This window comes from Bos mutus, chromosome X, assembly GCF_027580195.1.
Source record: "Bos mutus isolate GX-2022 chromosome X, NWIPB_WYAK_1.1, whole genome shotgun sequence".
NCBI lineage: Eukaryota > Metazoa > Chordata > Mammalia > Artiodactyla > Bovidae > Bos > Bos mutus.
Genome location: NC_091646.1, coordinates 93,356,721 through 93,369,706, shown reverse-complemented (window position 1 = coordinate 93,369,706; position 12,986 = coordinate 93,356,721). Strand labels below are relative to the sequence as shown.

The 12,986-nt window shown below is 49.6% G+C and overlaps 1 protein-coding gene across 2 annotated transcripts in view; it reads right to left on the bottom strand.

Annotated features, from left to right (window-relative positions):
• The window catches only part of SRPX (sushi repeat containing protein X-linked), a 144,342-nt gene extending 136,070 nt beyond the window's left edge, over positions 1 to 8,272 (bottom strand). Inside the window, exon 1 of one of the 2 annotated variants that reach the window (XM_005889422.2) lies at positions 8,050 to 8,272. In XM_005889422.2, coding sequence (XP_005889484.2) covers positions 8,050 to 8,131 — 82 coding nt within the window. In that variant the 5' untranslated portion in view covers positions 8,132 to 8,272. The remainder of the gene's footprint in view (positions 1 to 8,049) is intronic. The other variant, XM_070365984.1, reaches the window with a different exon arrangement.
• Between the last annotated feature and the right edge of the window lie 4,714 nt (positions 8,273 to 12,986).

The following is a 12,986-nucleotide window of genomic DNA, read 5'->3' as shown; positions in this document are numbered from 1 at the left end:
AGTGGAAGCAGTCTATACAGTAGTCACAGGAGAGCCAGGACACCCGGATCAATATCCATATATTGACTCATGGCTAGGGTTAGCTCAAGACCCTCCTACTTAGACAAGGTTCTGTATCCAGAAGGGAAAGGGAAAAATATTAATGGCACAAAAATTGACTGATAAAAAAGGAAATTCTACAGGATTTGAACAGGGATGACCTGACCCCTCCCCCATACTAGATAATGACGCGCCTGCCTCCCAGTGCTCCACCAGGACCGGAGGCCGCCTTACTGCCCAATCCAGGGCCAGGTGAAGCTCCTGCAGCAGCCACTGCTCTTCCACCAGCTCTCCCGGAGTTTGTAGAGCCGCCGTTTCGGCAGGCTCCAATCCCAGCGATGGAGACCTCTGGTCAGTGCCCCCAGGATTCCACCTCAGCGGGACCTCCTAGATTGTATCCACCTCTCCCGGTGAGTACTGATGGGAAGGGGGAAGAAAACACAGCAGTTAGACAGAGGCTGCGCTCCGCCAAGGAACAGGGGGAAAGAACCCCACTACAGATGCCCGTTAGAGGGTACAACAGCCTCCAGTTCAGGATGCATGGGGCACTACCGTCCGCCGCCTGTAGCCTATTAATACCAGCCATTTTCCTCTACGGATATATTAAACTGGCAGAAACATGCCCCACCGTACTCAGGAGAGCCACAAGCCATGATTAGTCTAATGGAGACTATTTTTTGAGCCCACCGCCCTACATAGGATGACATAATCCAACCACTAGGCTCCCTTTTCAGCACTGAGGAAAGACACAGGATCCGAACTGAGGCCAGAAAATGGTTAAGAGAAATGGCACCTGAGGGTACTGCAAACCCGCAGCGGTGGGCAGAACTAGCCACCCTCGATGAGAGGCCCAGCTGGGACTGTAACACAGAGGAAGGGAGGGGCCGCCTGGGGAGATATCGGGTAACTATCTTACAAGGTCTCAAGAGTGGGGCCCAAAAAGCTATGGGCATCACAAAACCCTCCAAAGTGAGTCAAAGGGAAAGCGAATCACCCTCTGAGTTCTGCAAAAGACTGTGCGAGGCCTATAGACTTTATACGCCAATAGACCCAGCCAGAGGCTGCTGGGTCTCAGATGGTGATAAATGCAGCCTTTGTGTCTCTAGCCTACCCTGAAAATGTCAGATGGGGGGCACCAAGTGACTCATGAGTTTTTACACATCCCTGAATGCCCAGTACCTTTGTTGGGAAGAGACTTGCTGTCTAAACTGGGGGCACAAGTGACCTTACCCCCCACGAAAGACCCACTGTTTGAGTGGGCTCAATCACCTATTTACTCTTCCTCTCAGTAACACCTCAAGATGAATGGAGGTTGCATGATCTCCCGGAAGGGAAACCAGACAGGATAAACAGTCGAGAGAGAAAGTTAACTCAACAATTCCCTGAGGTCTGGGTGGAAGACAACCCACTCCAGGCTTGCAAAAGTCCCACTGGTAATAGAACTCAAACCTGGTACAATTCAGAGAAGGCAATGGCACCCCACTCTAGTACTCTTGCCTGGAAAATCCCATGGACGAAGGAGCCTGGTAGGCTGCAGTCTCTGGGGTCGCAAAGAGTCGGACACGACTGAGCAACTTCACTTTCACTTTCCACTTTCATGCACTGGAGAAGGAAATGGCAACCCACTCCAGTGTTCTTGCCTGGAGAATCCCAGGGACGGGGGAGCCTGGTGGGCTGCCGTCTATGGTGTCGCACAGAGTCGGACACGACTGAAGCGACTTAGCAGCAGCATCTGGTACAATTATGTCAGCACCCACCTTGGACCTGCCAGACCTTGCTTAGCCATTTACTCTTTACGTGACTGAAAAGGACAAGGTGGCTATGGGCGTGCTGTCCCAGATTATGGGGACATGGGACAGACCGGTGACTTTAATCAGCTGGACAATGTTGCCACTGGGTGGCTGGGATGCTTACGGGCAGTTGCTGCAGTTGCCTTACTGGTCCGGGAGGCAACCAAGCTGACTTTGGGCCAAGATCTGTTCGTAAAAGTCCCACATGAGGTCAACACTCTCCTGAGAGGGGACCCCCATAAATGGCTATCAACATCCCAGATTACTCAATACCAGGGACTGTTATGTGAGACCCCCATGTTACTACTGAGCCTTGTCAGGCCCTGAATCCGGCCACTCTCCTTCCTGTGGGAGAAGGTGGGCCCTCACATGATTGCAAGGAAATATGCCAGCAGACCTGACTTGAGAGACCAGCCAATCCCCGGACCCAGATTTGGCCCTGTACACCGATGGCACCAGCCTGGTGCAACAAGGGCAACAACTGTTGGGATATGCAGTAGTCACGGAAGAAACCATCATTGAGGCTAGCTCTCTGCCATCACACTGGTCCGCTCAACAGGCCGAACTATATGCTCTAATCCAGGCCCTCCAGATGTCAAAAGGTAAGAAGACAAACATTTACACAGACTCCAGGTATGCTTTTGCTACACTACAGGGCTCTGTATAAGGAGAGAGGCCTTTGACAGCTAGTGAAAAAGATATTAAAAATAAGGAAGAAATCAAGACCCTATTAGATGTTGCCTGGGAACCAGAAAGGGTTGCAGACATACGCTGCTGAGGACGTCAAAAAGAGGATACCCCCCAGGCTCAGGGAACAGACTGGCAGATAAGACCTCTAAACAAGCAGCCGAGGGCTTGGGGGTGACAGAGCTACCTGAGCTAACGCTAGACTCTCCAAAATACACTGAAGCCCAAAACCAACTAGCCAAAGCAGAATGGGCCATCAAGACTGAAAAGGGATGGTGGGAATTGCCAAGTGGCAAACTATTGGTACCAGAGGAGCTGGCACCCACTGTGGTAAGCCAAACACACCAAGTGACCCATCGAGGCCATGATAAACTGGAAGAGCTAATTTGAAAATATTTCCTGGTTCCCCACTTCTCTTCCCTATGCAGGACAAAATCTCAGAACTGCACTGCCTGCTCACAGGTCAATGCTGCCTCTCGGCACAGACAGAAACCTCCAGGGACTCAAGTGAAAGGCACGCTGCCCTTTGAACACCTGGAAGTGGACTTCACTGAAATGAAACCTCACCAACACTACCATTACCTGCTGGTCATGGTATATACATTCTCAGGATGGGTAGAAGCTTTTCCCACCTGGATTGAAAGAGCATCAAAAGTAGCCTGGTGCCTGCTTAGGGAGATAGTTCCCAGATTTGGATTTTCTGCCAGCATTGGATCAGACAATGGCCCAGCTTTCATAGCTGATTTAGTACAACAAGTAAGCGAAACTTTAAACATCAAGTGGAAATTACATACAGAATATAGGCCCCAGAGTTCTGGGATGGTGGAAGGAACCAACCAGACAGTTAAAGAGACACTCTCCAAGTGGGTCTTAGAGACTGACTGTTCCTGGGTGGACTTGTTTCCGACGGCTCTGCTCAGACTCAGGATGACCCCACAGTTCCATGGCTCTTCTCTGTACAAAATTGTGTATGGGAGGGCCCCTCCCATAATAAAACAGGTATCAACAAATTTGCCTTAGGTGAGGGGAGATGAGATTTCACAGCAGATGGAACAACTGAGTAAGGTAATAAATCAGGTAACTAAGTTTGTACTAGAAAGGGTGCCATTCCTCCTTGGGGAACAGATTCACAAATTTGTGCCCAGGGATCAGGTGTGGTCAAGGACTGGAAACACGACTCCTTGGCCCCACATTGGAACGGTCCATATACTGTTGTTCTAACCAGCCCTACTGCAGTTAAGGTTGCAGGTGTCACTCCCTGGATCCTTCATATGAGGGTGAAGAGAGCATACCATGCAGACCTGGAGGACGCTGAGGGCACTACACAAAAGACCCACTGATCCCTGTGAAACCAAGATCATCTTAAAGAAGAAACAGAGATGAAGCTCTACAATCAACTGCTGCTTCAAGGACTTGCTGGTATCATCTTGAGACTAACCATAGTTTCAGTACAAAGAGGGACCTGTGCTATAATTAAAGTTGAATATTGTGTATATATTCCTGATTTATCTGGCTATATATCAGCCACCCTAGATGACATGAAAGGTCAGGTAAAAGTTATGTCTGATGATAATCTTCCTTTTTGGACTTTGGTCCTATCTTGGGTGAAGGGTGATTGGTGGAAAACTATATTTACCATTTTTATAGTTGTCTTGATAGTTCTGCTTTGTGGACCCTTTATTTCACAATGTATTATGAACATTGTAGCCCAAAGGTTGATGTTGTTCTCCCAAATTGGAGGTTGGAGAGTCAGGGTGCAATATATCCCTATGAATGATGCTCATACTACGAGTTAAGAGCATCAAGAGGCGGGGATGAAGGAGGAAACAGACAGAACAGGCTCCATTTGAAGGCAGGACTGCATCTTGGGCCGGACCGTGGACTTTGAGCTATATTTCCAGTATCTATGGAAACGACATGCCAACTGGAAAACCAGGCCCCCTGGGTGGAAGAGCCCCAGGGGTCGTACCTAGACTCTCCATTTCCTAAAAGAATACCCTAATTATCTGTGTAACCAAATAGAATAATAAATTCTATTATGCTTATTGGGGGATGACCTATTGATAATTGTCGGCTGTTAACTACCTAGGCTTAAGGCTTATGAATCATGGGTTAACTTTGATTGTATCTTTCTTTTGCTTTGTTCAGAGTAGTTTCAGGGAATTTGGGAAGGTGAGTTTGGACACGTACACTTAGGGTATATAAGGTTTTCAGAAAAACTGGTCAGGGTCCTTGGATAAGAGGAGACTCTGCCTCGGGCCCACTGGTGTGATAAACTGCACTCCACTATCTGCATCGAAATAAACTGGTGCAGCCACTATGGAAAATAGCATGGAGGTTCCTCGAAAAACTAAAAATACAACTACCATTTGTACTCAGTTGATAAGTTGTGCCCAACTCTTTCTAGACCCCATGGACTGTAGCCCACCAGGCTCCTCTTTCCATGGGATTCTCCAGGCAAGAATACTGGAGTGGGTTGCCATTCCCTTCTCCATGGGATCTTCCCAACCCAGGGTTTGAACCCCGCATCTCCTGTGGGAATGATTCTTTACCATCTGAGCCACCAGGGAAGCCCATCCCTAAGTTTATTACAATGAAAATTAAATCATATAAATTTACATTTAGGGAAAGGGCTTCCCTGCTGGCTCAGAATGGATAAAGAAGATGTGGTATATACATACAATGGAACAGTATCCAGCCAGAAGAATGGAATGCTGCCAATTGTGACAACATGCGTGGACCCTGAGGGCATTTTACTAAGCGAGGTCAGTCAGGCAGAGAAAGACAAATACCATATGATCACACATATATGTGGCATCTAAAAAATGAAACAAAATCTAAGCTCATAGATACATAGAACAGATTTGTGGTGGCCAGATGGGAAGGGGGGTGAGGAGTAGACGCAATGGGTGAAGGCAATCAAAATGTATAAACTTTCAGCTTTAAATCAGTCATGGGATGAGATGTATAGCATGGTATGTGTGTGTTACTCACCCAGTCTTTGTGACCCCATGGACTGTAGCCCACCAGGCTCCTCTGTCCATGGGATTCTCCAGGCAAGAATACTGGAGTGGGTAGCCATGCCCTCCTCCAGGGGATCTTCCCAACCCAGGGATCGAACCTGGGTCTCCTGCATTGCAGGCAGATTCTTTACCATCTGAGTCACCAGGGAATGACTATCATTAATAATACTGTATTGAGAGTATATCTTAAAAGTTCTCATCACAAGAAAAAATTTTTTTGTAACTATGTACAGTGATGCATGGTAACTAGACTTACTGTGGCCACCATTGTGCAGTGTGTACAAATATCAAATCACTACACTGTACACCCAAAACTAATGTTATATGTCAATTACACATCAATAAAAACAAAAACAAAGAACAGAGTAAGAAATCCTATCTTACAGACATACAAACACAATCCAACATAGACAACTTAGCTATAAACTTTCCATATACTTCATGTGGGTTTTTATAGACACCACATCTTGGTAGGCTATAAAAATCAGAGAGCCAGAAAAGCTGCATCAAATTCAAAGATGGAAGAACTCCAGAGACCTTCTAGGAGTGGGACTGGGAATGATTTTCTCTCTCTCTCTCTGACAGTTTCCCTATTAAATCTCAGATGGTTATACAATAGGGGGAGAAGTGCTGATGGGGGCTTCTCAATACCCATCTCCCTCTTTCAAAGATTCCTGATTCCAGGCCTCTTACCAGAGACACACTGTCCACTTGCTAAGAGACTGCCTCTGAAATGATCTTCAAAATCTGTCACTCAGCACTTAGGGTGAACATGGCTGACATGACTTGTCTTGGGACCCACAGGCTTAGAGAGTCTCCCCTCCCCAGACTTCCAAAACCTCTGGCTTGGACTGAAATCTGCTCCTTTGGAATCATCAGCCCCAGCAGAGCACATTTCCTGAAAGATCCCATTGGGATGTGCCAAGTTGGGGGCAGCCTGCAGGCTGGTGCTGGAGGGAGGAGCCGGGCCAACCAGGGCCAGTTCCCAAAAGTAGTGAGCGTCCAAGCTGGAAACCCATGACTCTGTGGGTGGCTGGGCTCTGGCAGCAAGCTATGCAGTAGAAGGAAGGAGAGTGGAGGGCAGGGTGAGAGAGGGGAGGAAGGTCAGGTGGAAAAAGACAAGAGGCCCCTTGGCTAACTAAGAAAGGCTCCACCAGTTGCACAGGCGGCTTAGAGATGCCTGCCAGTTCAGCAGGAAAAGCCACCTCTAATTTCTCAACTTCTCCCCCTGCTCCCTGTCCAGTGCGGGCTTCTCCCTCCCCTCTAGTTTCACATTAACCTGATTCCCGCTTTGGGGGATGGGGGTGGAAGAATGAATCCACCTGGGGGTCAGGGGAATGGCACTTGCCAGGCACAGAGGATAAAGTCTCCTTTCCACTTTGCCCTGAATCAGTTCCTACCCAACAGCTGAAAAACTTACAAGAGTCAGCTGGAAACAAAAGTTCCTGATTATCACTTCACACGTTGGATTCATTCACTCATTAGTGGATGCGCAGGGAATGTCTAGCAGCCAGCCCTACATCTCCCCAGCATTCTATCTGGGAACCCTCCCCCTCCAAGCTTCACCCACAACTCTGTAGGTTCACTTTTCAGACCCAAATTTAAACTGCCCACAGTATTGAAAGTAAAGCCAGATATCTGCTGACCCCATAGCCCACATAACCCACTTTCCCATTAACACTAAATTAAAACGCGCCCATGGATTTCTTCTCTCCAGGGCGACACGGGTGCATCCATGTTTCCCAGCTCCCCTGAAGCTCTTTGCTAACTTAAGCCTCTCTGATGAGGGACTCGGCGGTAGTTTTTAAAAGGGCACTTCCAAAGAAGATTTTGTCAACACCAGGAGAGCCCTAATAAACACCTGGGTTCCCTTAGATGCTACAGACCACGCCTTCCTGAAACCAAAAGCCCCACCCCCTGTCTAGCAGAGCCCGCGTGCTAACCAAGCGCTTGCCACATGTCACCACTCTCAGCTGGCACCTCTCTCCCATCGGTGCAGACTTTCTCGGAATCCCCAGCAGGGGGGGTTGGGGGATGCGGGAGAGGCCCCGCCTGCGCCGGCCACGAGAGTCTTTCTACAGCGACTAGTGCCCTGCAGCCCCAGGGGGTGGCCTGGCTCCTCGAGTGGGAGGGGGTAGGTACTCCTTCCAGGACAAGCTGTCAGTCCCCTGGGTCCCGGCCGCGAGCAACCGCAGGAGAGGCAACTCCTGGGGGTGAGAAAGTAGCCCTCGGCCAAACGTCTCTTGGTCGCCTCTAGCGCCTACGTGGGTTTGACTGACCCCCTGGAACTCCGGGCGCAGAGGGTCCGTCGACTCCCGGCGGCAGCCTGACAATCGGTTCTCCCTTCCCGTTGCCGGGACGCTAGCCCCACTCCGCGTCCCCCAATCCCGGGGCGGCGAAAGACGAAGTCGGCGCAAACAAAGGACGCCTCGCACCACCCTCCGGCCAAGCCGGAGATGGGGGTGGTCCCCGGCATCCCGCTGGGGAGGCTGGCCCGCCCCCGGCATTACCTGGGAAGCCGCGGCTCGGCGGGACTCGTAGCAGCAGTGGCAACAGCAGCAGCAGCGCGGGCCGGAGTGCGGGGCTCCCCATGGCGCGCCGGCGCTGCGCTCCGCTCAGCTGCGCGGCGCGCGTCCCGGGGGCGGGAGGAGATCGACCGGACCGAGGGACTGCGCCGCGGGCCGGCGGAGGCCGAACTTAAAAACTCCTCCTCTCGCCTGTCTCCCGCCCCCGGCCAACCCTCCTTCCTCCGCCTCCCCGGAGCGTTGGCGCGGCTGGGGCTCCGACCCACCCCCTCCTTTTGTGCCAGCGCTTCTTCTGGAGCGGGGCTGACACCTCCGCCCCCCTCTCCGGGGTGCCGGAGCGCGCCAGGGGCGTGCCCTAGTAAACCGAACCATCCCAAAGTATCTCTGGGTTTCCCAGATTGCGCCCTTGCACTCCAAATACACACACCGGTTGCCCGACCCCCTCCCAGATCCCGGGCCCCTAGCACCATGTCATCCATGCAGAGAGCTGGGTGAGTCGCAGGGAAAGAGAAGAGACAACCGCGGCAGGTTATTATGGCCAAGTTCGCGGGTTTGACCCTCCTGATCACTCCCCAAGTTTGCTGTTATTATGCCCACCCTCTCCGAAAAGAAACGCCGCTTAGAAACTTGCTCGGGTCCACGGTTACGGACAGAGCGGAGATTTGAACTTAGGTGTGTGGTTGCGCCGGCGCCAGCGTCCGTGCTATGGCTTTTTGGTTTCTCTTTAGCGAAGGAATGAATCAAGGGCTGGCCCGGGTGTGTGCCGGCTGCACTGCGGTTTGGGATGAGGCTTGAGGTACTCTTTCCAAGGTTGGCTGATGGGCGAGCACAAGGCCCAGAAAGTTCCCCGTCTCACCCACAGCCTGGGAATCCAGCTGTTGTAGTTTCTTGCAATCAGAGTTCCCCATTTCCTGGATTGTTCACACCCCTAGCACACCACGATCCGCCTGGAGCCTCCACCCTCGTGGAGGCTGGCGTCAGTATAGGGTTTCTCGGCTGCCTGCAGGACGGATCTGGTTTCTTCTTTGAGGCTTTCTCTCCCTCTCTCTCTTTTTTTTTTTTTTTGTAAACACCTAAGGCAGGGACCTCGCCCCTTTTCCTGCCAGAAGATCATAACTAAGACAGATTCCAACTAGGGCTGCTGCATTCAGTTGTGCCATGTGCTCTGAGCGAAGGTCCTGGAGGAAGGGGCAAGGGTGCTAAAATCCAGCCGCCTCTGGGGTCACCGAGCCCTGTTCTATGGTAGAGGCCATGTTCATTGTGGAAAGGCAGCTTTCTCCTCACCTCAGCAGTCTGGTCTGTTAGCTAGATGAAGGGCCCTGGGAATATCCATCCAGAAGGTTTTCAATTTTTTTAATCTAGATGGCTTGCTCTTTTCCCAGTTCTCACAAAAGACTCTGCCTTGAACTTCCATCTTAATCCTCTCTGGTGCCTGGGAGCCTTCTCTCCATCGTTGCTCCTCATGGAGCCGACAACCCTTCTGTAACCTTCTGATCACAAGACAATGAGGGTGGTCAGGCTCTTCCTAGGCCTCCATCTCACCAGACTCTCCAGGGAATGGTTCTCAATCCTGTCCACCCAGGAGAGAAATCTTAGGGGAGCTTCATGGAAATACCCTATCTGGGCTCCACCCCAGCCAGACCAATGAAACTAGAATCTTTAGGGATGTAGCCTGGCCTTTGAGTAGATGGATCATCCCCTTGCCCCCATGCTCCAGTGGTGCAGATTTTAGAATGGGATAAATTCTAAGTCAAGGATTCTCAGCCCAAGTGCTATTGACATTTGTGGCTGGACCAATCTTGGTTGGGGAGGGTGCCTGCTCTGTGTACTGAAGGATGTTTTAGTTGCATCCCTGGCCTCTGTGCCCCTAAGAACAAGTAGCAGGCCCTCAATTTTTCTCTGTTGTGACAATACATGTCTCCAGGAGCTGTCAGATATCTTCTAGCACAAAAACTGGCCCTAATCGAGAACCCCTGTTGGAGGCTCATGAGCAAAGGTTTATGGGCACCCCAAATTTCCAGGTCCAGGTTAGTCTGACCGGTGGCCTTCCTTTCCTTTATCACCTCTGAGACAAGCTCTGCTCACAAAACCCAGCATGCATTTTATTACTGAACGGACAAGGAACACCTGGCTCTCACCTAGCACCTGAATCTGGCTGATAACAAGCAACACCACACTGTTAAGAGCCGCTTTCTTTGCTACTTTAGAACAAACTCCAACCAGATTTATAGTAATAATTACAATAACTAGTATTACTATATATAATTATTATATACAGGACTCTCTGGCAGAAGGGATGAGGGAAGAGGGAAGCGTAGGAGAAATTATCCATCCTCTTCACAGTGTCCTGGTAGACAATAGGATGGTTAAGTAGATTCATAATCTGTTAAGCAACTGAATCCAGCAGACAGGGCCATGAATGGATGGAAACAGGAGGAGAAGTCACCCAGGGAGTGCCACAGAGCTCTGATCTCTTCCTGTCCTGCTGGTCATAGCTACTAATGAGTTGGGAAAAGACACTGTTGGCATGAGGCACAGAGATAGGTAAGAAATAGGTTCCAGGCATCTCTAATAAATAAGCAAGAATGTTGTATTGACTCTGAACACTAAAAAATAATGATAGGACTTCCCTGGTGGCACAGTGGATCAAAAATCCGCCTGCAAATGCAGGGAACATGGGTTCTATCCCTGGTCCGGGAAGATCCCACAAGCCCCGGAGCAACTAAGCCCGAGAGTCACAACTACTGAAGTCTGTGCTCTCGAGCCTGTGCGCCACAAAGAGAGTGGCCACCACAATGAGAAGCCTGCTCTCTGCAACGAAGAAGTAGCCCTCACTCACTGCAACTAGAGCAAGCCCGCGTGCAGCAAAGACCCGGCATAGTCATAAATAAATAAGAAGATAATAAAGATAAATATGATGCCCTACATGAGATCTCAAAATTCAACCACACAGACTCAGAGTACAGGAAACGTGGCTTCTCAGCAGTACCTACCATACTTAGTTGCCTACAGGCTACGACAGACTTGCCAGGCACCTCAGGGCGCTGCTGACAGAGCCTGTTCTATCCTCAGAAGCATTCCTGAGTGCTGGGCAAAGTGCCGAAAGCGAGGAGAAGGGAACACAGCCTAAGTCTGGCAGGGGGTAGTGGGGTGGGGAGAGGTGTCTTTCCACCAATTGCAGTGTGGATGAGGCTGGATTAAACAGCACAGCCTTGCCCCCTGAGTTAGAGCAGAATGACCCACAGTGGAGAAGGAAGGAAAAGGAGTCGCAGGATTCCCCACCCCTCCACTCTCTTCCTTGAACTTGTAGACTCAGAGACACCATTGAAGCAGAATCTGGCAGCCCCCTACCTACTGCAGGAGAGAGCTTTTCTGAGCATGTCAGTCAAGGCCCTTCCCTCGTGAGTCTCTGCCATCTTCCCACACCTCCTTATCCCCCACCCTCACAAACCTGTGCTTCTCTTCCCACATCCTTCCAGAGTAAAGGACCTGAAGCTCAAGGGGAACATTGGTGGCTCACTGTACCTTAGGAAATGGGAGTGGAATCAAAGTCAAGGAGACACTCAGGAGGGATGAGACTTGAGACAGTGCAGACCAGCTGTGCATGCTAAGTTGCTTCAGTTGTGTCCGACTACTTGCGACCCATGAACTGTCGCCCACCAGGCTCCTCTGTCCATGGAATTCTCCAGGCAAGAATACTGAAGTGAGTTGCCATGCCCTTCTCTAGGGGTCAAACCCAGGTCTCCTACATTGCAGGCAGATTCCTTACCCACTGAGCCACCTGGAAACTAGCTGTGGTGAAGGACTATTTTTCCAAAATTCTCAATTCAAGTTTGGGATTAGCAGAGGCAAACTATTATATATAGGATGAATAAACAACAAGGTCCTGTATAGTACAGGGAACTATATTCAATATCCCTTGATAAACCATAACAGAAAAAGAACATGAAAAGGAATGCATATATATGTATAACTGAGTCACTCTGCTGTACACCTGAAATTAACAGAACATTGTAAATCAACTATACTTACATAAATTTTTTAAAATTCCCAATCCATCATTGATCAAGGCTTTCATAAAATCAATAAATATAACTCCCTAGAAAAATAAAATGGGAATGAGTCAGAGAGCAGCATGGGTTTAGGGACCACACTTTGAGTAGCACAGTTATAGTGGGTTTAATTGTTTCCATCCTGCACTTATACAAACTAGAGACCACACTAGACTCCAGGTTTCTGAGGACTCAAGACTCGAAGGACAAGGAGATGTGACCGCAGTCTATTGGAATCGTGCTAAATGAATGCCAGAAGGGCAGGGCGAGTTTGGCTGGTACTATTGCTCTCTGGTATCTGTTACAAATCTAGATCTGAGAGGGTTAACTTAAGAGTGCTCAAGGTCAAGATCAAAAAAAGCTACAGGCAGTCTGTTTACAATCCCCTGGCTTAAAGAGATTTCTTCTCTTTCTAGAATAAATATTCAGAGTGATACAATACAAGCTCTAAGGGATGAAAACTTCTGCAGCATAAGGGAAAAGGAATAGTTTGACTCCTAAAGATTCAAAGGAAAACATCTCATTTATGAAAATAATCAGTTACCAAAAAAAAAAAAGGAAAGGCAGTTTCAGAAACTATTTGGTGTATTCAGCAAAAGATTCAAGAATACTCTTATACAGCAGGAGTAGAGGTCATATAGGCTTCCCTGGTGGCTCAATTGGTAAAGGGTTGCAATGCGGGTTGCAGGCGCATTGCAACCGGGTTTCCAGCCCTGGGTTGGGAAGGTCCCAAGGAGGGCATGGAAACCCACTCCAGTATTCTTGCTTGGAGAACCACCATGGACAGAGGAGCCTGGAGGGCTGCAGTCCATGGGGTCACAAAGAGTTGGACATGACTGAAACGACTGAGCACACATACAGAAAATTGAG